This window comes from Eulemur rufifrons, chromosome 14 (assembly GCF_041146395.1).
Source record: "Eulemur rufifrons isolate Redbay chromosome 14, OSU_ERuf_1, whole genome shotgun sequence".
NCBI lineage: Eukaryota > Metazoa > Chordata > Mammalia > Primates > Lemuridae > Eulemur > Eulemur rufifrons.
Window position 1 is genome coordinate 36,081,239 of NC_090996.1, and position 20,869 is coordinate 36,102,107.

The 20,869-nt window shown below is 69.2% G+C and overlaps 3 protein-coding genes across 3 annotated transcripts; 2 read left to right on the forward strand and 1 right to left on the reverse strand.

Moving 5' to 3' along the window:
• Nucleotides 1–7,079: 7,079 nt before the first annotated feature.
• Nucleotides 7,080–7,403, forward strand: GNG13 (G protein subunit gamma 13). The gene is made up of 2 exons (XM_069487009.1): nucleotides 7,080–7,177; nucleotides 7,298–7,403. The coding sequence occupies exons 1-2, from the start codon at nucleotides 7,080–7,082 to the stop codon at nucleotides 7,401–7,403; spliced, it is 204 nt and encodes a 67-aa protein (XP_069343110.1).
• A 115-nt stretch (nucleotides 7,404–7,518) lies between these two features.
• On the reverse strand, nucleotides 7,519–17,238 carry CHTF18 (chromosome transmission fidelity factor 18). The gene is made up of 23 exons (XM_069485720.1): nucleotides 16,961–17,238; nucleotides 16,296–16,834; nucleotides 15,724–15,921; nucleotides 15,490–15,640; nucleotides 15,149–15,317; nucleotides 14,633–14,725; nucleotides 14,498–14,550; nucleotides 14,225–14,363; nucleotides 13,508–13,717; nucleotides 12,904–13,001; nucleotides 12,489–12,612; nucleotides 12,254–12,405; nucleotides 12,070–12,163; nucleotides 11,639–11,737; nucleotides 11,439–11,569; nucleotides 10,673–10,820; nucleotides 9,673–9,897; nucleotides 9,435–9,584; nucleotides 9,219–9,349; nucleotides 8,469–8,613; nucleotides 8,228–8,353; nucleotides 7,776–7,835; nucleotides 7,519–7,698 (listed from the first exon to the last, which is right to left on the reverse strand). The coding sequence occupies exons 1-23, from the start codon at nucleotides 17,236–17,238 to the stop codon at nucleotides 7,564–7,566; spliced, it is 3,648 nt and encodes a 1,215-aa protein (XP_069341821.1). The 3' UTR covers nucleotides 7,519–7,563.
• RPUSD1 (RNA pseudouridine synthase domain containing 1) lies at nucleotides 16,751–19,511 on the forward strand. The gene is made up of 6 exons (XM_069486349.1): nucleotides 16,751–17,135; nucleotides 17,230–17,418; nucleotides 17,546–17,669; nucleotides 17,835–17,937; nucleotides 18,077–18,178; nucleotides 18,560–19,511. The coding sequence occupies exons 2-6, from the start codon at nucleotides 17,237–17,239 to the stop codon at nucleotides 18,985–18,987; spliced, it is 939 nt and encodes a 312-aa protein (XP_069342450.1). The 5' UTR covers nucleotides 16,751–17,135; nucleotides 17,230–17,236; the 3' UTR covers nucleotides 18,988–19,511.
• The last annotated feature ends 1,358 nt before the right edge of the window (nucleotides 19,512–20,869 follow it).

Sequence of the window (20,869 nt, forward strand, 5' to 3'; positions counted from 1 at the left end):
CTCCTGCCTCAAGGGAAAATTTGTAATAATTGGCCTGGGTCGCCTAGTTGTCCCTGCTCCTTCGTGTTTCGGGCAGACGAGAGTGAGGCGATGCTTCCTTTGGCCAGAGCACAGTGTCACCAGCGCTGCCGCTGCTCCTGGACGGGCTGAGCGTGGCTCAAGTCACAGTGACCGCTCTGCCCATTTTCAGTGGGCTCTGGCTCCGGGGTCACACGCCCGTCTCCAGAGGAGCTGACCGCTGACCCTGTGCCACCCCCAGGTTCTTGGTTATGCTAAGGCTAAATTTCCCAAAAGAAAAGCACAGATTTCAGGTACATCTGCTGAGTGAGGACGGTGAGCGTGTGTGGTCGGGCTCCCGGCACGGGCTCCATCACCAAGGAGCCTCCGGCCCCCTCTCCCCACCTCTGGGCAGGCGTGTCATTACAGGGCAGGGACCTCTGAGGATGCTCTACGTGAGGCCCAGGTCACGTTTGCTGCTCCGTGGATTCCAGTCCCCGTCATTCTCCCCCACATCAGATGACAGACCCTCCCCCTCCCCCAGGGAGACTTAATTCAAGAGGGATCAGTCCCCTCCACACGGCCTGGTCTGGAAGCGGGTGGAAGTCCCTGGTCCCCAGGGAGACCCTTGCTCCCCGCAAAACCCCAGCCAGGTTTTGGGGCATCAGGGAAGGCGCAGCCGCAGCAACATCCGCAGGAAGCGGCTCTGTCCCGCTTGCTCCTCCAGAGACCTGTGGGCACGGAGGCGTCTGCAGAAGGGCCTGGTGACGGCCGCCCTGCGGTGCTCACGCCGAGCGCCTGGAGGCAGCTGCGCTGGAGGCCGAGTCCCCGCCTGGAGCCTGCGCACCTTGGGCCTCATCGGGCTCCTGGTCTAGGGACAGGCTGTGTCGGGGTGGCCCCCCCCTGCCCTCCCCACAGCCCCAGCCACACTCACACACCCACACTCACCTGGGCTCTATCGGGGACGTCTCCCATTTCAGCTGGAGGCTGTTTCCAGGCATGTGGATTCTCCTAGGTCACCGCGGGAACCCGGTGCTGCCCCCGGGGCTGGTGCTCAGACGGGGCGGGGGGGGGGGGGGGGGGAGACCATGAGCACAGACCCCTGCAGGGCTCCCAGGCTCGTGCCAGCCAAGCCTTAGACCAACCCAGACTCCGGGGCTGTGCCCCCGCCCGGAGGCAACAGACACATGGTGGCCTGACCCTGCCTCTGCCCCACTGGCCCCCTTTTTGGGGTTCGTGTGTCTGTTGTGGGGGTCACGCAGGGTGCTGGGCCCCGCCCTTGGTTGGGGTGGATGGTGTGGGGCCCCCGTGAGCACCGTGTGAGCCTCAGCAAACAGGAACAGAGGCTGTCGGCATCTTTCTGTCCCGTGTGGTGGCGGGAAACCGGGCCACTTAGTGAGCCGCTACCTGGAGGTCTGATGGTCACCCGGGCTGGGAGTGGGCAGGGGACACTGGGCCTTGGCCATGCGGGTCCCCCCCCATGTGGGGGTGGCATGGTCCCCAGCAAGTGGCCTCGTCTGCACAGGGGCTCCGGGTCAGCCCAGGGGCAGCTCTGGCGTCTGGCGGCTCCTCAAACCCGTCCGCCAGTCCGACGAAGGAGCTTGGGGCTGGGTGAGGCCCTGACGCGGGAATGGCCGCTCGGCCGCCCCGCACGGCAGGCCCAGGGGCGCCGGGGGGCCGGGGAGCGACTGCTCCGGGCTCCAGGAGGCCAGCCTGGGTGCACAGTGTCCCACGGTTCGTGGCAGGTGAGTTCCAGGGACAGGCCTGTGTCCTGACGGAGCCGTGGCCTACCTGGCGCAGTGAGGAGCACGCGTCTCCCCTCTGCCGTCCTCGGGCAGAGCCGGACCTTCGTCCTCGCAGAGCAAGTGTCCGTGTGCGTGGAGGGGAGGCTGCTGCAGCCGACAGCCCCACAGCGTGCGCGACTCGCTCTCCCGCGCCTGCCCCAAACCTCGGAAAGGCCGAGCGACCTTCCGCGAGCCACTCGGTGGCCGGTGTGGAAAGTTTGCGCCTCCTCTCCTTGGTGCTCTGGGCGGGGCAAGCGTGGCTCCACCTGCTGCCGGGCCCAGGTGGTTCTGTTTGCGGGGGGGGGGGGAGTCCCCGCAAGTGGCCCCCAGCGAGCGAGCTGTCGGTGTCTGCGGGGAGCAAGTGGGCCGGGGCATCGTCTCAGGGGACTGGCTGACCTCGGGTTCTCAGGCTGGGCGCTGGGCGCCTGAGGGCCCACGCGGTGCCGCCGTGGCAGGGCTGTGGGTGCCCCGGTGCCTGCTGCCGGCCTCACGGTTCTCGGGGGCGTGGAGACGCCGGAGTGGTCAGAAGGTGGTCGAGGTTCCTCCAGGCCTGATGGTAACGGCCTGTGGCCGAGAGCTGCTCAGGACAGCAGAGTTAGCGGAGTCAGGCTTCCCTGGACCCTGGGACACCGGACTAGTTTGCCACGGACCCACCAGCGGTGTCATTTTACACGACGGAAGCGAAGTGTGGACGAGGGCCACTCCCCGTGACCTCCCTGCCCTCATCTGTCCTGTTCGCTACTTGTAAGCCTACGAGTGCGAACTGTTTTAAAATCATTCTCGAATTTCCAAGGATCACATAACAGCCATCCAGTTTCCACTTGCTCCGCTTGCCTTGGCAAAGCGAGTTTTCCCTGGCGCCCTGTCCCCATGCTGGCCCCTGCAGACAATCCCCATGCTGGCCCCTGCGGTCTTGTCTGCAGGGACGGAAGGGGCCGGCTGCCCCTGCCCCAGGCTGCCCCCGTCTGCAGGCCTTGGGAAAACGACCTCACAGACCCAGCCCAGCTGGTGTCACAGCCTTGGGGCTGGAGGAAGGTGGTGGCTGCGGGACCACAGGGCCCCTTGGGGTGGCCCGAGCCCTTGCACAGAGCTCAGGGGGCTGCTGGGTGGAGAGTGGGCTGCCCGGCTCCTGCGCCCTGGCCCTGGTGCTGTCCCTCGGTTTCCTGGGCAACCAGCGGACACCATCTCCCTCACCTACTCAGACATACGCCTGTCCCGGCCCTGCCTCGCCCGGGGGAGACCCTGCAGGAAGGGGTCACAGCAGCCCCCATACCGTTTTTGCACCGAGCCCTAAAGGCAGCAGGAGGGGACCCCGGCCATGTGCTGCCCTGCAGGCTGTGGACTTGGCTGTGAGGCCCACACCCCCTGCAGCCATTTCTAGGCCAGCGGAAGGAGCCCTGTGTGTTCTCACCCAGCGGCCCAGTTAGTGGCCTAATTCAGAAAGGAGCTCCCTGTCACCAGGGACCCGCTGCGAGACGTCTGCAAGGCCGCCGGTCTCAGCAGGGGAGAGGTTGCTCTTCCTTCCCCAAAGTCCCCCTGGCCGGAACCGCCGAAGCAGGGTCATGTCTGTGACCCACCCGGGTCCCCTGGGGCCTGGGTGCATTTTGGGGGTTTCCAAGTCTAGCCCCCATAGGAAGGTGCGAAGTTAGGGGTCTTGGGGTCCTGTCTTACCAAGCATGGGGGTCTCACGGCCCCTCATGCAAGAGCAGGGGTCACTGCAATGGCCTGGGTCAGCACAGGGCCCCAGGGGTTCACGTGGCAGTGCGTGTGCCCAGCGCTTGGAGACACCACGGAAGTGGGGCAAGAGGTGGCCCTGGGGCAGACTCAGGCCCGTCCCCACCCCCGCTGCCCCTGCACGGCCTCCAGGGCTGCGTCACCAGCGTGGACCCCTGTGGGCACACATCAGTCCCCTTCTCTCCTGGGGACTGGGGCAGACACTGGGTCCCCACAGCCCGAGTCCCACCCTGTGTCCTGCCTCCTTGGGGACAGTGGCTGTGCTGGACAGAGCTGGAGCACCCTCCATGGCCTTCTGTGGGACCAGAATCGGGGGCCTTGGCAACCCGGTCGGGAGCTGCCTTTGCCCTTCCAGGCCAGAGCAGCTGGCCGGCCTCGGTGGCACTGCGGGTCCCCAGGGCCAACAGACCCCCAGCCCTCAGGACTCAGCAGCAGACCCTAGGCTGCCCCAACAAATGAGGGGGCCTTCTTGGGGTCCTTTCCCCTCCCGCCCAAGTCCGGGGGCATCTGGGGCAAAATACCCCTCCCCCCAGGGCAAAGTGGCACCTGCAGTTGCCTCCCTGTCACGGGGAGAGCCCAGGCAGCCTGCCATGATGGAGACCCACCCCTCGGCCCAGACAGAAGAGGGGCCCAGGCAGGGCAGCCGGGGGCCACGGGAGAAGCGTCCACCCCCACCCGCTGGGAGCGGCCATCTGCCCTGAGGGGGAGGCCTGGCGCTCTTGGCTCTAAGCTGCTCCAACCCCCCTAAATCCATAATAAAAATAATCCTCCCCTAATGTGCCCCAGTTCCAGAAGTGCCTTCTGATCCAGCTGCGTGTGCTGCACATCAGGAGCCCAGGGGTGCGGGTGACCCCGTTTCACTGAACCGAGACAGGGATTTAGCCTGTTGCGTGACTCGAGGGGCCCGGGCACCACTGCTGGGCAGGGGGCCCAAGAGGTTCCGTGTGACATGGGGGACAGAGTGACCAGCTCACAGGCCCCAGCCCAGGGGAGGTCCCGGGAGCACCTGTCAAGGGCCTGGAGGGCGGGGGCACCTTTGCGGGGGTTGCATCTGGGGAGCTGGGCCCTGCCGCCCTGTGAGGCCAGCGTTGCTGCCCGGGGGCCCCCTGCCCGGGTTGCAGCCTGCCGCGTGCGTCACCTGATGGTCCCTGAGGTGCAGCTTCCCCAAGAGCCCACGGGGTGTGCGGGGGGGGGGGGGGTCGGGAGGAGACATCGGGAAATGCGTCTGAAGAAACGGGGGTGGCCCTGGGGTGGACTGCGGGCGAGTGTCCGCTGTGGTCCCACGGCAGGGCCTTTGGTCTCAGTCGGGGCTGTGAGGGAGGTGGCGGAGGAGGGAACCCCCTGCTCTGGGTCCCTGGCACTCAGCTCCCTGGGCAGCATGTTCCGCAGCCACCACGGGTGGGCACGGTGTGGGGGCACCTCAGGCCACCCCCCGGGCCATTCTGGGCTCAGGGCAGCCTACAGAACAGCAGCTTGCCCGCTGCTGGGCAGGGAATGGGGACAGGGCCAGAGCAGGGAGCCACCTCCCTGGGGCCCAGGCCCCCTGGCAGGCAGAGGCTCACATCCTGGGCCCACTGAGGCACACCTCCTGGCCTGCCCTCGATGCCTCCCTCCGTGGACACTACTGAGGGCTGCAAAGACTGCAGACCCCCGCAAAGGGTCCTGGGACACTGGAGGATGCAGATGGCTCTGACCAGAGGGGCCCTTTGGGCCAGAGCACAAGTTAACCAGCCGAAGGCCCTCTGGACAGGCATCGTGACGCCAGCCAGGAACCCACCCCCCTGCCCAGTGAGAGAGCCAACCCCCGAGCCCCACACTGTCCCCTGGCTGCATGTCCCACCCACTGGGCGAGACTGGCAGCAGCTGGCAGTGTGTGCCAGGCAAGGCCGGTCTCTGGGGTCAGCCCAGCCCTGAGAAGGGGGGCAGGGGCGGTGCCAGGGCTCCAGGCAGCAGGAGTGGGCCGGGCACCTGCCAGCGACTCACTGCACATCACTTGGCCCTGGCTGTCACCTCGCTGGCACCTGGCCCTTGTCATCACTTTGCCTTCACTGTCACCTCCCAAGGTAAGTCAGGCCCCTTGTAGCGAGGAGGAAACTGAGACCCGGGACTTGCCGGGCTCAGTCCGCGGGCTCACCTGACTCCCGCAGCAGCGGAGGGCGGCTGTCCGGCCTGTCCCGAAAGCGGGAGAACGAGCCTCCCAGTGCTGCCCGCGGGCGGCGCGCGGTGGAGCCGCCTCCCTGCGCCGTGCGCGCCGCCCGCAGTGCCCGCCGAGTGCGCCGTGCGCCGTGCGCTGTGGCCGGGGGCGTCCGCGGGACGCGCGGGCGGGCGGCGGGGCTCCAGCGGCGGCGCACAGGTAGGGCCAAAAGGCAGCAGCGGCAGGGGTGGGGGCAGGGCGACCACCGCCCCCGACCCGGAGCTGGACCCGCGCCCACGTGGCTGTCTGCATGCCGGCCACCAGGGATGGGGGTGCTGGAACTTGGGGGCTCTGGGAGGGAGTCCCCGGCATGCCCCCCGCAGAGACTAGCCCTACTGCCTGGGCTGTCAGCCCTGCTCCTGGTTGACCCGCCCACGACCCCTCCTGGTCAGGCCACTGTGTCACCAACCAGGCTCCCACCATCACCAGGCCCTGGGCATGCCCAGCGCAGCTACAGCCCTGGGGGGGGGATGGAGACTCTCTAACAAGGAGCCCCCAAACTCCATGCCATTCCCCCGGCTGCCCCCCCCAAGATTGAGGAATCCAGTCCTGTCTTCCAGCCTCCGGGATGGGGTACAGCGAGGGACTCCTGGGCCCCTGGAGTGGGCTGGGGGGGAGCGGCAGGGGCACCCACTCCCACCTGCTCCCAGCTAGCAGGTGTTCTGGGAAGTCTCAACCTGTGGCTTTGCCAGGCTGGTTCACACGCAGCAATCAGGCTGGGGGATTTCAGGGCAGCTCCCGGGACGCGCTGGGTATCGGGGCCACCCACAGCCCAGGTCCCTGGCATCCTCAGCACACGCCCTACTCCACCAGGGATGCAAATTTCCGCCAAATCTCCCCGGCCCCAGGGCCGACTCTGAGTGGGCTTTGCCCATGCAAAGCAGAGGCCCACGGGAGGCCGGGCAGGTCCCAGCCCACCTGGTTTGGTCACTGTCTGCGCCCAAGAGCTGAGAGTGGGCCTCAAGTGGGAGGGTACAAGGGCTAGGGGGTCCCAGGACCCTCCTGCACTATGTGCCCAGTGCTGCTCTCTCCCGGGGCAGGGTCCCATCCCCCTCCGATCCAGAGCTGGACCCTGGTACGCTGGGGGCAGGCGGGCACAGAGCTAAGGGTGGAAAGTTCCCCGGCAGCTAACTAGCCCCACGGGGGAGGACGGCCTGTGGGGCCTCATTAGCGGGGACTCTCGGGACTGTGCTCTGGCCCTGGCCTTGGTGACCTGCCCAGGCAGCGGTAGGACTTCCTCCCTCGCTTGGTCCAGGGGACTCAGGCCAGAGGGGTGGGGACGCCTGGGGCAGTGGCCGCAGCCCCTGGTGCTGCTGCTTCCTGCCCTGCCCCCCAGCCGCAGGCTGGCCACTTCCGAAGCCCCCGACGCCATGGAGGAGTGGGACGTGCCCCAGATGAAGAAAGAGGTGGAGAGCCTCAAGTACCAGCTGGCCTTCCAGAGGGAGATGTCCTCCAAGACCATCCCCGAGTGAGTGCCCCGCTGCGGGATTTGCATGTCATTTGCTGGACGCTCGTTTGCATGAGCCCAGCCACACCCCGGCCCGGCAGGTGCGGCCGCCGACCCACCACTCCCCCCCTCCACCTGCAGGCTCCTCAAGTGGATCGAGGACGGGATCCCCAAGGACCCCTTCCTGAACCCCGATCTGATGAAGAACAACCCCTGGGTGGAGAAGGGCAAGTGCGCCATCCTGTGAGCCCCGCCCGGCCCGACTGAGACTGTTGGCAGAGAGAGTCTGTAAAGGCGCGGCTTTTATAAAACTTCTCCAGGGCTCTGAGTTTTGTGCGTGTTCTGTGGAGACAAAGCAACGCCAGGGGGCCCCGTGGGCGCCGTGGGGTCAGCCCCGGGGCCTGGGGCTACAGCAGGTCCCTGATGTACAGGCTGCGTCGCACGGCATTGGAGACGCCCTCGTTGAAGCGGAACCAGACCTCGCTCCTGCCCACCGCTGTGCCCATGCGCCGCTCCTCCGCGTCCTTCTCCAGGGCCACGTCCTCTGCGGGGGACACGAGGCTGCTCCTTGGCCCAGCCCAGGCCCCCCAGCTCCCGGGCCCCCCGGCCCCCTGCACACACCTGCCCTCGGGGCTGCCGCACTCCTGACGACCACACGTCCAAAGAAGTCCCTCTCAGGCTGACGGGGAGAAGGGGCCCATCAGGCTCGTGGGACGGAACCCCGTGTGGCCCCTGGTGCCAGATGGGAGGACCCAGGGGCCATCCCCAGGGAGGAGGGGCCCCAAGCGCCGAGAGCCTCTCCTGACCCTGCTCAGGCCAGCACCCCCACATCCCTCGCCACCTCCCAGCCGCCTGTTCCCCATCAGGACCGCTCTCCTGCCCAGATGGGAAACGGAGGCCCAGGTGGAATACTGTCATGCCAGGTGTAGGGAACTAGACCTTCGGGACAGACAGCCCTTGGGGCTCCGAGCCAGCCCCACCCTCTCAGCCAACGGCCCCGCCCATGGCCCCGCCCCACAGCTCTGGCCCCGCCCCTCCATGGCTGCCCCCGCCCCTGGCCGCGCCCCACACCTGCTCCTCTCCGACGGCTCTCATGATGTGCTCCAGCCGCTGCTCGTGGTTGCGCAGAGGTCGGCACACATCTTTCTCCCCACTGCCTCCCAGCGGACCCTCCGGTCCCGCGGGGCTCCGGTCCACCTGCAGGGAGCAGGATTTGGGGAGGGCTGGCTGGGCAAGGCCAGAGCGGGGACGGTGTCCACTCCCAGGCCCTGCCCCCAGGCCCCCTCTGTTCCAAGAGCCCAGGTAGGCTCACCTGGGGGCCGTTCCCAGCCCTCGACACAGCCTCGGCCCGCCGCATCTTCTCCACCTCAATCTCCCGGGCGATGAGTTGCTTGGCCTGGTAGGTGAGGGGCTTGCGGGCAGGCAGCTCCGGGAAGCGGCAGACCTCCTCCACGTTCCTGCTCAGGGCAGGGGAGGCAGGACACCAGGGCGCCCGGTCAGCAGGGATGGGCCGGGGACCCACCTGGCGCACGAACCCCAAACACCACAGCCGGAGAGCTGTCGTGTGGGGCTGTCTTGGCGCTGCGGCACCCCGGCCCTGGGGCAGCCAGGGCTTAAATGTCCCAAACCTCAGTTTCCCCAGTTGTAGTAGGGATGAAAACAGAACCTACCCAGGGATGCAGGAGAAGAAATAAGATGGCAGGTGGACCCTGCCGGGGCTCCTGGGCTGTGTCCCCGCCCCCCACAACCATCTCAGGTGGGAAACAGAGCCCTGAGAGCACCAGTCACACATGGGCCACCCAGCTCGGGGGGCCTCTGGGGACTGCTCCTGGGGGCATGAAGGCTGGGAGAGGCTCTGCAATGAAACAGGTCCCAGGGCTATGCCCCACCTGGGGGGCTGGCAGTGACCCCCATCTCACAGTCCCACCTGAGCAAAGGCCACACTGGGACTGACCACTCCCGGACACCGTGGCAAGACCCCATTTCCAGACTCCTGCCCAGTGTGGGCCCCGCCCCCCCGCACAGCCCCCAGGCCTAAGCCCCACCGGCTCGGGGGACTCACGGCTCCAGCCTGTAGACATACTGCCCGTCGGGCGTGCGCTCCTGGCGGTAGGTGAGGCTGTAGGCCAGCATGGTGCCCACGAGGCTGGCCAGCTGCTGCTTCTCACGGGCACCGTACAGCTGTGTGCTCACCTGGGCAGGGGGCGGCAGGTGGGAGGCTGAGCAAGGCAGGGCCTGCCCCCAGGAGCCCCCGCCCTCCCCAGGGCTCGGCACTCACGGGGCGCAGCTTGGGCGCGAGGATGTCCAGGAGCAGGCAGAGGGCGTCCAGGACAAGGGCCTGGGGTGCAGCCCGGCTGCGCGTGGCCGGTGCCATGCCTGACACCAGCGTCTGGATCAGGTTCCTGGTCTGGCTGGTCCGGTTCTGGGCCTGGGGCAGAGGGTGAATCGGGCAAGGTCACCCGGGACCTCGGGGCCGGGACCCCGGGGCCAGACCCTGGGCGGGGGGTGGGGGGCACCTCCTGCTGGCTGCTGGGGAAGCTGATCCTCGGCACGTGGCTGCGGGCGAAGAGCACGTGGAAGGCCACGGGCAGGAAGGACACGTAGCGCAGCAGCTGGAAGCTCTGGCCGCGGTGGGCGGCCTGTGCCAGCAGGTCATCGAAGGCCAGCCAGTCGAGGGCGGCGCACACGGTGCCCAGGCTGGAGTCCCGAAGGCGCAGGCGCAGGAAGTTGTCAAACAGACCCTGTGGCGGTGGGCAGGCCTCAGTCCCGCGGCCCCCGGCACCGGCCCTCCCGCGGCCCGCCAAGGCTCGGTCTGGGGGCCGTGGCAAACACCAGGAGCGAGCACCACGGGCCTGGGGGGCCAGCAGGGTGCACCCGGAGCCGCCCACTCAGCAGGACGAAGACCCCAGGGGGAGGACCACCCACTGGCCTCCAGGAGCCAGAGGGGTCCAGCCCCAGCCCCTCCCTCCACGCCACCAGGGCGCGAGGCTCACTCCCCCCACGTGGGATCCTACACACCACGAGGCACCAACACACCACGGATTTCCAGACTGGCCCGGATCCCCAGCCGCTAATCCAAAGCGGCTTACAGTCAAGAGGCAGCTTAGGCCCGGCTTCCCCAGGGCTGAGGTGGGGGTGCCGGGACCTCTGCCCCTGCTCAGGCCAAAAGCCCACCCCCCCTGCACGCTCCGACCAGAACCCAGCCCGTCCCCGGCCAGAGGGTGGCAGAGGCTCCACCCCCCACCCACCGATCCCTGGGTCAGACACCCCCTCTCCCCTCCCCCCATCCAGGCCCGCTGTACCCTCTAGACCTCCCCGGCCTCCCTGCTCGGCCCCTCATCCCTCCTCACCCCTCCCCACTGCTCACGGCCACCTGAGAGCCCTCCTGGCGCCCCATCCCCACCACCCCCGCTCCCGGCCTCCTCTCACCCAGCCCCCCTAGCGTCTCCTGCTCCCTGTCCACTCCCGGGGGGCACCAGGCACCAGGCAGTGCTTGCGGGAGAGCAGAGCAAGTACCTGGACCACCTTCTCGTGCTCGCCGGCGGAGGTGGCGACGTGCAGAACGTGGTAGAACCGCTGTGAGGCCGTGGTCAGGGAGCCCATGTCCCAGTGGCCAAGCTGAAGCATGCGGGTGGGCAGGGCCGCGTCCTGGCCCAGGCGTCTCCTGCGGACGGGTGCGGGGGCTGGGCTGGGCCTTGGGGAGGCACCGGCAGCCCCGCCGCCCACTCCACGGCCCGGCAGTACCCTGGGTGTCTGCGCTGACCATGCTCTGGAGTCACCAGGCAGCCCAGGCAGAGGCCCCAGCCCCAGACTGACTCTCCTGGACTGACCCTCAGGGAAGGTCACCTCGGGGACCAGGCTGGGAACAGCACATCCCAGAGGCCGAGCAGCCCTGGGTCCCTCCCCAGACGCTGACTGCTCCCTGCCCCCGCGGCCTCCCAGCGCTGCCCTGGCAGTCAGGAGCTCCAAGATCGCAGCCCAGAGACCAAAATGTGGCAAAGATGAGTGTGGGCCTGAGGCAGAGACGGGGGCCAGGCCAGAGCTGCACCCTGGGGCCCCTCGCAATGTCGGGGCACCCTTCCCACGAGGGCGCCCCGGTGGCCCCTGCCCAGGCCCTGAGCCACGAGGGCCGGGGAGGCCGAGGCACAGCCTGGAAGGCCGGGTTGGGCAGCCCCTGGCTCCCGGGCGCTGGGTCCCCTACAGGTGTTGCTGGCTGCACACACAAGGTCCGTGTCCTGGGGCCCTGGGACAGACGCCGCGCCAGGGCCGGCCCACTGCCCACCTCTGCGCCCGAGGCAGCTGGAAGACCTCCTGCCACACCGAGAAGAGCCCCTTGCGCTGGTCCTTGAGGCCAACAGGCGCGGCGTGCACGTCCCGCACGCTCAGCTCCCGCCGGCCCCGCCTGTGCAGGAACTGGACACGGGTGGGGGTGAGAGGCAGCCCCCGCCCAGCGCCCCCCCCACCCCCACCGCTGCCAGCCACCTGCAGGGTGTTGATGCAGGCACGGATGTCGTTGTCAGCCTTCTCGCAGAGGGCCACCAGCGCGCCCGGCTCAGCTCGCACGCCCTGCCGCAGGGAGATCTGCGGGGCGGGCGCAGGTGCTGAGCCCTCCTGCTGCTCTGAGGGGCCCCCCAGGACGGCCCCGCTCAGGGGCCCCCCTGTGGCCACAACCCTGTTCCCTGGAGACAGGTGAAGAGCAGCCCTTGTCCCACAGGCACCAAGAACTTTAAGTGTCGGGGGACTGGCCTCGGCCCTGCTCGGGGCCACCCTCCAGCAGGGACTGGGCCAGTCCAAACGCCATCACCACCACGTCCGGAGCCCGCGGGGGACACCGGGGGACACCGGGGAACAGGGGCCACCCCCCACCTCAGAGCGGGCCGTGCGCTTGTTGGGCCGGGCCCTGCCCCACTGACCTCCTGCAGCCGCTGCACCAGCCTGGAGGGCAGAGTCGGCGGGAAGTGGAGCAGGAAGGCCTGCTGCTTCAGCTGCCGCAGGGCCGGCGCAAACCTGGGGGAGGGGACGGCAGCGCCCTCACCGGGGGCACCGCCAGGGCGGGCGCCACCCAGGGGCACGGGGCGCCTCCTGCCGCCCACTCACTGGTCGTTGCAGATGCAGACGATGGGCCTCGTCAGAAGCCCCCGCTCTGCGCGGCCCCGGCGGCCTCCACCTGAGGGCTCGGCCGGGCCCCTCGGCTCCGCCTCCTGTGGGCCTCTGCGGTTCAGGACACTCAAGAGGACGTTGATGGCAGCCTGCAGGGGTGCAGGGGACACAGTGAGCCAAGGCCCCAGTGCCTGGCCGCCCGCCCGCCTGCCCGCGCACCAGGGAGGCCCACCGTGGGGGCCCCGTCAATCTCGTCGATGACCAGGCAGTTGGGCCTCCCGCCGGCACCCAGCACCGACTCCATCTGCGTGGCTGCCTCGATGCGCGTCCGGAAGGCCTCCGGGCTGCGGTCGTCACTGGAGCGGTGAGGTCAGGGAGGGGTCGTCAGGGCAGCCATGCCCTCAGCATGGGCACCAGCCAGCATCCCTGGCAGGACAGCACCCCCACCACCCAGCTGGAGTCCCCCCTACACCAGAAGCCAGCACTGGATATGGCTGCCACGCGCAGCGAGCCCCGAGCAAGGACATGCTCCCCCCGCCCACCCTGGAGACAGGACACCCTCGCTCAGGTCTCGGGGCTGCAGCCCAAGCTCAGTGGAACGTGCCAGACAGACAGGGAACCAGAGACGGGCCTCCTGCCCCACTCGCCTTGCGTTCATCTCCACCACGGAGTACCCTGCGTGCCGCGCAATCACGTGAGCCAGGGTGGTCTTGCCCAGCCCCGGGGGTCCGCACAGCAACGCCACCTGCAGCCCCGGGCAGAGGAAGAGGAGCTGCCACACACAGGCCTGCAGGAAGCTCCGCCCAGCAGCCAGGGGCTGAAACTCCTGCCCGGACGCCGGGTGCCTCGGGTGCTCTCCCCGCACCCCCAGCTGCCAAACAGGAACCAACCCCACGCAAACGTGCACGGAGACAGTGCTCCTGAACAGAGAGCCCTGCGTGAAGCGAGTCGCACGGGGACTGGACAAGAACACAGCTGGAACCCGTATGACCAACCCCCCGAAATCACCCGCCACCCCCCAGGGCATCCTGGCGAGACACGGAGCCTCTGCAGGGTGTCGGCTTCATCTGAATTGCTAGGACAGATCTGAGTTCCGACTCACGCTAGCAGCGCTTCACGCCAAGACCCCCCCCCCCTCCCCGCCCAGAAGGTAAACGTGCCTCATGGGTCCCAGAGGCTGCGATGGCACCGGCTGCCGAGAGAGCAAAGCCTCCAGCTCCGCGGCACCCGCAGCACGGCCGGGGGCCTCACCTTCTGCCGGGGCCGCTGGCTCGGGTCCAGCTCGGCCTCCAGCATCTCCTCCACCACCTGCTCGTGGCTCTTCCACTTGCCCGAGGCTGTGGCCTCCTTGCTGACCCGGGCCGGCTCGGCACTGGGCCTGGCCTTCCGGGCAGGCCTCTCGTGGCCAAACACCACCGGGTCCCACAGCTTCAGCCACTTGAGGAGGCAGCGGTTGGTGAACTGCGGGGAGGGAGGCTCGGCCTGAGGGAACCCCAGCCCAGCGTGGCACCAGGACCTGTGCCTGCCCTCGGGTGAACCTGCGGCCCCGAGACACAGACAGGGATGCTGGGCCTCACGGTGGATAGCCAGCCCTTGGTCACCCTGCCGGTGAGTGCCACAGTGGGGACAGGAAAGGGGACCGAGACTTAGGGCAGGGGATGCCCCAGACCCCCATCCCAGCTCACATCAGAGCACAGGTGAGCAGCAGCAGGCAGCCCTGTTCCCCTGCCCGGGGGCTGGGAGGGAGCGAGGCTGCTGCAGAGGGCGCAGCCTCGGTGGGCACAGCGTCCCCACCTCCACCCTGCCCTGCAGGCTGTGTGGTCGCCAACCGCTGCCTCAGCTAGGCGAGGCAGGCCAGAGCCCCCATCCGTGCCCTCTGGGCTGGCAATGCTGGGACCAGCTGGGGCCCAGGGTCCTCCCTCCTGGTAACAGAAAGCCAGTCACGCGCGAGCGCGCACAAAACCTCACGTCGTCACTGAGCAGCTCCGTGTAGTGCTGGGGGGCAAACTCGTCCACCCAGAGGCACTGCTGGGAGGCGTCTTGGCCGTCCACTGGCTCCTCCTCAGGGGCCCCTGCAGGCTGGGCCTCCTCCTCCTCCGGCCTGAGGCTGGAGAACATTATGTCCAGAGCCACCGGACCCCTGGCAGGGACCACGCTGACCCCACAACCCCATGGGACACAAGCTGGGGGTTGGTCCAAGAACCAGGAAGGGCTCTGGGGCGGAAGGGCCCACCAAGTCACCTGCGCAGGGTGTCTGAGAGCCACTGGGCCTCCTTGAGCAGCCGCTGCCGTCGCTGTGCAAAGGAGACCTGGGTCAGGAAGCCTCGGGCAGCCGGTGACCCCCACTGCCCCTCCCGCGAATCCCGGGAACCCCACCTCACTGTCGACCTGCTCCTTCAGGGACGCAAAGGACACACCCAGCAGGTCCAGCTGGCCGTGGCCTCGCCACCGGATGTCGAGGAGGGGGCTCTGTGGGGAAGGCAGGGTGACAGTCACTTCTGGGCCCCTTCTAGGCCATGGGGTTACCCACAGCCCCCCACTAGTGCTCAGGGGCGCAGGTGGGATTCCCCCACGTGAGCCAGCCAAGCGAGGTGGAGGAGACCTGTCTGGTCAGGGGCCCAGGAGAGGGAACCACCCAGAGGGACAATGCCAACGTCGGGGGAGGGGGGGCTCCCCACCTTAGGGCACACACTGGGGGCACCCGAACAGCCTGCACAGCAGGGTGGGGTACAGGGGCTGTGGCCGTCAAGGCCGCGTCCCCGAAGCAGCTTTGTTCTTCCCCAGCCCCCCGCTGTGTGGACGTGGCCCGACTTCAGCGAACCAGACGTCCCCCCCCAGGGCGTTGGCCCACCCACCCTCGGCCCTGTCAGTGGCCACACAGCACCCGCCTACCTGCACTCCGGTGCCCGTGGGATCTGCACGCAGCACCAGGAAGGCGCGGTCGCCACGCGTGGACGTCACGTTGACGTAGTCCTCCAGAACGGGGGGCCGCCTCAGGACGGGATTTCGGGCGGCCGGTGAGGCCCGGGTGAGAGCCCCGTGAGCACCAGCGTCTGAGGGCCTGGGCAGGGACCGGCCTCAGTCCCTGTCACCCTGGGACAGGGTGTCTGGATCTGCCCTCAGCTGGGGTGTCCTCCCACAGGTCCCCACCCCAGGCCTCGTTCAGGGAACAGGATTCTTCCAAGTCCCCCCTGGACACATGGGGTGGGACACCCACGCCCCAAGCCACACACCCATCGCCCCACGGCTCGGTGGGGATCTCAGGACTTGGCGGGGGGGTGATGTCCCTGGCTGGGGAGTCAGGCCGTGGTGGCTCCTCCATCGCCTCTGGCATAAAGTCCAGCCTCTTCACTACCTCCAACCTGGACCGCCTGATTTTAGGGGCTGCAAGAGATACATGGAGGGAACAGGAAGCCCTTGCCCGGCCTGGCACCACCCCAAGCGCCCGAGCGATCATGGGGACGTACTGGGAGGCAGGAGCCCATCCCTCTGGAAGTCAGCATCCACTGGTCTTTTCCTGGAACGGCCCTTGCTCTTCCCCGGAGATCCAGCGGGCGAGGAGTGGGTGGTGGCGTCGCCTCCAGCGATGGCCTCCTCGAACGTGAGCCGCGGCCGGCCCACCACCGTGGGCTGGGGGGTTCGGGAGGGTGACAGAGTCGGCATCCCTGCAGGGAGAGAAGGTTCACAGGAGCTGCCCAGGACAGCCAGGCTCCGCTTGCCGGCAGTACATCCGTCCACGGCGGCGCCGCAGGCCCCGATCTCCGGCTCAAACTCCCCCGGCAGGTCCTCCTGGTCTCTGGGCTCCTCACCTCCTCCGGGAAGCCCTCCCTGACTGCCCAGGGTGGGGTCGTGGTCCCGCCGTGCAGGAGAGGGGGCGAAAGGGACCGCGCGGGCGGACGGGACCCCGCGAGGAAGGGACCCTGGGCGCGGAAGGGACCCCGGGCGGACGGGACCCCGGGCGGCCTGCAGAGCGGCCCCGCGGCGGGGGCGGCGGGCAGGAACACGGCCGGGCCAGGATGCGCCCCGGGCCCGCGCCCACCTTCCAGCTCGGCCAGCACCTCAAGCTCGGCGGCGAACTGGCGGCGGAAGTCATCCTCGACGCCGCGCAGCTCCCACTCGTAGTCTTCCTCCATGGCGGCCGTGTCGGGCCAGCTCGGACTCCCGCGCCGCCGCCGCCCCGCCCCGAGCGCTTCGGCGCCGCCAATTAGCGGCCGGCGTGCCCAGCGGCGCTCGCCATTGGTCAGCGGGGCGAGGGCGGGGCTGCGCGAGGCGGGCGGGGCCGAGTCTCTGCTGGTAGTCGGAGCAACGGGCCCCGGAGCGCTTGCCATTGGCCGGCGCAGCCGCCCGTCCGCGGCGGAGGCGGGCCGTGGGCGGGGCGGAGGCGGGGCTGCGCGCGCAGGCCGGGCCGGGCCGGGTCCGCGCTGCTTGTCCCGAGCTGCTGTGGCCGGTCGCTGGGTCTCGGCGGGAACGCGGGGGCTGGAGCCGGGGTCCAGGGCGGCGTGGGGGGCCCGGCGGCGCGTCGCGGCGGCAGGTCGGTCTCCGAGCGAGCAGAGCCGCAGGGAGGGCGTGGATCCGGATCTGCCCGGACCTGGGCCCCAAGCGTCACGCCCGTCGCCCCGCAGGACTCAGTGGGGCGCGGGCGGGACCGAGAGCGGCGCCGCGTGGGGCCTGCGGGCGAGCGAGGGGCCCAGCCGGCACCTGCACCTGCACCGGCACCGGCACCAGCGCTCCAGGCAGCCCCGCTCCTGCCCCTGCCACTGCCCACTCGGCAGAAGGCCCTCGTCGCCGTCCGCACTGGCTGGGAGGGTCTGCGGGGCTGGAGGACAAGGCCCCTCACGGTCACCCAGAGCCGGGCTGGCAGGGCTGCCCCGCACAGTAGGTCCGTTGCCTGGTGGCTTCAGCCAGAGCCCTGGGGGGGCGGAGTCTGTGCCGTGGGCTGGGTCCCTCACACACACTCCCTCCCCGGGTGGCAGGCCCGCCATGGAGCCGGGCAGCGTGGAGAACCTGTCCATCGTCTACCGGAGCGGCGACTTCCTGGTGGTGAACAAGCACTGGGACGTGCGCATCGACAGCAAGACGTGGCAGGAGACCCTGACCCTGCAGAAGCAGCTGCGGCACCGCTTCCCCGAGCTGGCCGACCCTGACACCTGCTACGGGTTCAGGTGCGCAGGGCAGGGAGGGGGAGCCTCTCGCCGGTGCCTGTCCAAGGAGGTGGCTCAGATGCTGGACTCCGCCCCAAAGGCCACTGCCCCCCACTCCAGCCGCGGCTGACGCTCTGCCCCGCCACAGGTTCTGCCACCAGCTGGACTTCTCCACCAGCGGGGCGCTGTGCGTGGCCCTGAACAAGGCAGCTGCAGGCAGCGCGTACAGGTGCTTCAAGGAGCGCCGCGTAACCAAGGCTTACCTGGCGCTAGTAAGTCCGGGGCGGGCCGGGGGAACTCAGGACTCCCAGCCTGCTGGGGCAGGCCCCTTGGTGCCGAGCTACCCACGGTGTGCCACGTGGCCACCTGGACGTCCGGTGGGCTCCCTGGCAGTGGTAGGCTGGCCCCTTGAGCAGCGTGCGATCCCTGCCTTGCAGGTGCGGGGGCACGTCCAGGACAGCCAGGTGACCATCAGTTACGCCATTGGCAGGAACAGCACGGAAGGCCGGGCCCACACCATGTGCATCGAGGGCACGCAGGGTACGGCAGGCGGGGGCCAAGGGCGTGCCGCCCAGCAGGACCCCGTGTGGACAGGGCCGACTCGGGCAGCGTCCTGGGTTGGGATTGGCTGGGGCCCGTGCTGGCCCAGCTAACCCTCGTGCACCTCTTTGCCCCCCAGGTTGTGAGAACCCAAAGCCAAGCCTCACGGAGCTGGTTGTCCTGGAACATGGGCTGTACGCGGGCGACCCTGTCTCCAAAGTGCTGCTGAAGCCTCTCACAGGTGTGTGCCCGCGTGGGGCAGTGCCCCAGTTTCGGAGGGGAGAAAGGTGGAGGCACAGAGGCGAGTGGCATCCAGGCGCAGCTGAGGACAGCACGCTCCACCCCGAGACCCGCAGCCTCTCACCTGGTGTGGGGTCTCGCTGGCCTGGGTTCTGCAGCCGGACCAGGTGCCGCCCTGGCCCTGCTCTCGCCAGTGGTGACCCTCGAGGCGGTCCTGAGCGCTGACGGCCTCGTCTGTGGCGGAGGACAGGGAGGGTCCTGTCCCAGGGGTTGCCACGAGGCTCTGAGGCTGCGTGGGAGAGGTTGTTGGTTGTGACACAAGGCGGGGGGGTGGGGGGGAGGTGTGGACCCCCCCCCAGCCTGACTCGCCCCTGCCTCGCAGGCCGGACACACCAGCTGCGGGTGCACTGCAGTGCCCTCGGCCACCCCGTGGTGGGCGACCTCACCTACGGGCAGGCCGCGGGCCGGGAGGACCAGCCTTTCCGCATGATGCTGCACGCCTTCTACCTGCGCATCCCCACGCGGGCCGAGTGCGTGGAGGCCTGCACGCCGGACCCCTTCCTGCCCTCCCTCGACGCCTGCTGGAGCCCCCACATCCTGGTGCAGCCGCTCGACCAGCTTGTCCAGGCCTTGCGGGCTGCCCCTGATCCCGACCCCATGGACGGGGGCCCTGGGCCATGCAGCCCCTCCACGCTCCTGCCTGGGCCAGGCCGGCCCCCACCGCCCTGCGCCAAGTCCCCTGAGACCGAGGCACAGCGAGCCTCCTGCCTGCAGTGGCTGTCAGAGTGGACGCTGGAACCAGACAACTGAGCCCTATGGGGCTGCAGGAGGGGGTGGGGGCTGTGCGGCAGAGCCCTGGGCCCATCTGAGCAGGTGGCCTCTGGTGGCCAAGGCAGAGGAGGACCAGGGCCGCCCAGGCCTGCGGGGAAGGGCCAGCAGGGGGCGCCAGGCAGCCGTGATCTCTGACAAGGTTGGCACCTCGGGCCATGAGACTGACGCCCTGTCCTTGGCCCTCCTCCCAGCGTCCCCAGGGGGGAAACCAAGGCCCTTACTCCCTCCTGGAGCAGCTTCCAGCTCTAGAGCCTCACCCAGGGGCTTCCGTTTTAGGGACCTGCCCAGAGTCACCTGCTGGAAGAGCAGAACCAGGGTCTGGGCTGGCCTCTGTCCCCGGGTGTGCTCCTCCCCAAGAGGGGCCTCAGCCCCAGACCACCCCCAGTCCCCCTGTTCCGAAGGCTCTGCTCCGACCCTCCGCCCGGCCTCTCCTCCTGCAGACCCTGCCCTGCCCCTGCCGGGCTGGGGTCTACATGCTGCGCCCCTCCCTGCCGCAGGCCTGGGGTCTGCGTGCTGCGCCCCTCCCCGCCGCAGGCCTGGGGTCTGCGTGCCGCACCCAGGTCTGCCTCGTGCCTTTGCTTTTGCTGGAGTCGCCCTCGGCCTCGCCCGCCTGCACCTGGATCCTGAGCTTGGGGCCGGCGCTTGGCCTCGGCGCACGGGCGTCCGTCGGGAGCAGCTGAGGCCCCACCGTGCACGCCGCTCTCCAGACCCTCTGCTGGCGCCGCTTCTGCTTCGGGGTCTCGCAGGCCCCCCACTGCAGCCCCTGCCACGTCACCGCCTGCCTGGCTCCCACAGCCACCGGTCGCCGGTGTCTGCCTTCAGGGACGCAGGCTGGGAGCCATGGGCTGGCCGGGCCCGCTGTCTCCGCCTGACCGCACTGGGCTCTGGGGCCTCGAAATAAATGCTCAATGACTGACCCCGAGAGCGACCGTGACTGTGTCTGAAGTGGGTATTTTGCAGGACAGGTCTGCACACCCAGACCCTATGCAGTCCCTGTGCCTGCACTCGGGACCTCGTGGTCCTAGCAGCCCAGCGGCCCCTCCGCCCCGGGCGCTGAGCACCTTGCAGCCCTGGCTTCGGGACAGAGGCTGGGACCGCTCGCCCTGAGGACCCCCAGCCCTCCCAGCCACGAGCACTGGGGCACCCCACCGGTCTCCGCCGGGCCCCTCAGCGTGCCCGGCACACCCAGCCCCTCTCGGGGCACGTCCCCACCTCCCCGTGCCTGCCGGGCGTCTGTCCTGGGCAGCGGCTCTCGCGGCAGGTCCTGAGTCCCTGCCACCCTGCACTCGGAGATGGCGAGCTCAACTGCTTCCCAGCGGTGCTTCTGTGGGGGTCCACGGGCTGGGGCTGGGTGGGACCACCAGACACCCCTTCCTTCCTGGTGAGCCCCCGGGGGTCCTGCCTGCTGGGACCTCGGACAGAGCTATCCCAAAACATCCCACAGGGTGGCCAGGCCTCCTTCCCCACCCCCGGGAAGCTCATTCAAGCCACAGCGACTGGCCACGCTGAGGAAGGGGGGCCCCCTGTGGTCCCCTCAGGGCAGAGGGCTGAACCCAGGAGGCTGCTTTTCACGCCAGGGCAGAGAGAACCGTTTTTCACCAGGTGCCTGGGTGGCACCACCACCGTTACCCGACCTATGAGCTCCAGGGAGCTGCGGGGGCCATGGCCGAGGGTGGCCCCTACCGCTTCCCCAGCCTGCAGGACCAGCTGCATGTGGCCCAGTTCTCCGCCAAGGCTGCCCCTGGCGTGTGCCGCTACACGCCCTCTCTGCCCCCGGGTGCACACACGTGTGCACACGCCTGCCGGCTCTGTGCCCAGCACACACACAATGGCCGTGGGCCCCACTGAGCCCGCCCCCAAA

What these genes read in the sequence shown, in the direction of transcription:
- GNG13 (XM_069487009.1), top strand. Translation starts at nt 7,080, where the DNA reads ATGGAGGAGTGGGACGTGCCCCAGATGAAGAAAGAGGTGGAGAGCCTC. An exon ending in TCCTCCAAGACCATCCCCGA is followed by an intron (nt 7,178 to 7,297) that starts GTGAGTGCCCCG and finishes CTCCACCTGCAG; the next exon opens with GCTCCTCAAGTGGATCGAGG.
- CHTF18 (XM_069485720.1), bottom strand. Translation starts at nt 17,238, where the DNA reads ATGGCGGGCCTGCCACCCGGGGAGGGAGTGTGTGTGAGGGACCCAGCC. An exon ending in ACCGAGCCGTGGGGCGATGG is followed by an intron (nt 15,318 to 15,489) that starts GTGTGTGGCTTG and finishes GTCCCTGCCCAG; the next exon opens with GCCCTCAGACGCTGGTGCTC. An exon ending in TCCCCAGCAGCCAGCAGGAG is followed by an intron (nt 9,585 to 9,672) that starts GTGCCCCCCACC and finishes CCTCTGCCCCAG; the next exon opens with GCCCAGAACCGGACCAGCCA.
- RPUSD1 (XM_069486349.1), top strand. Translation starts at nt 17,237, where the DNA reads ATGGAGCCGGGCAGCGTGGAGAACCTGTCCATCGTCTACCGGAGCGGC. An exon ending in GACACCTGCTACGGGTTCAG is followed by an intron (nt 17,419 to 17,545) that starts GTGCGCAGGGCA and finishes GCCCCGCCACAG; the next exon opens with GTTCTGCCACCAGCTGGACT. An exon ending in GTGCATCGAGGGCACGCAGG is followed by an intron (nt 17,938 to 18,076) that starts GTACGGCAGGCG and finishes TTTGCCCCCCAG; the next exon opens with GTTGTGAGAACCCAAAGCCA.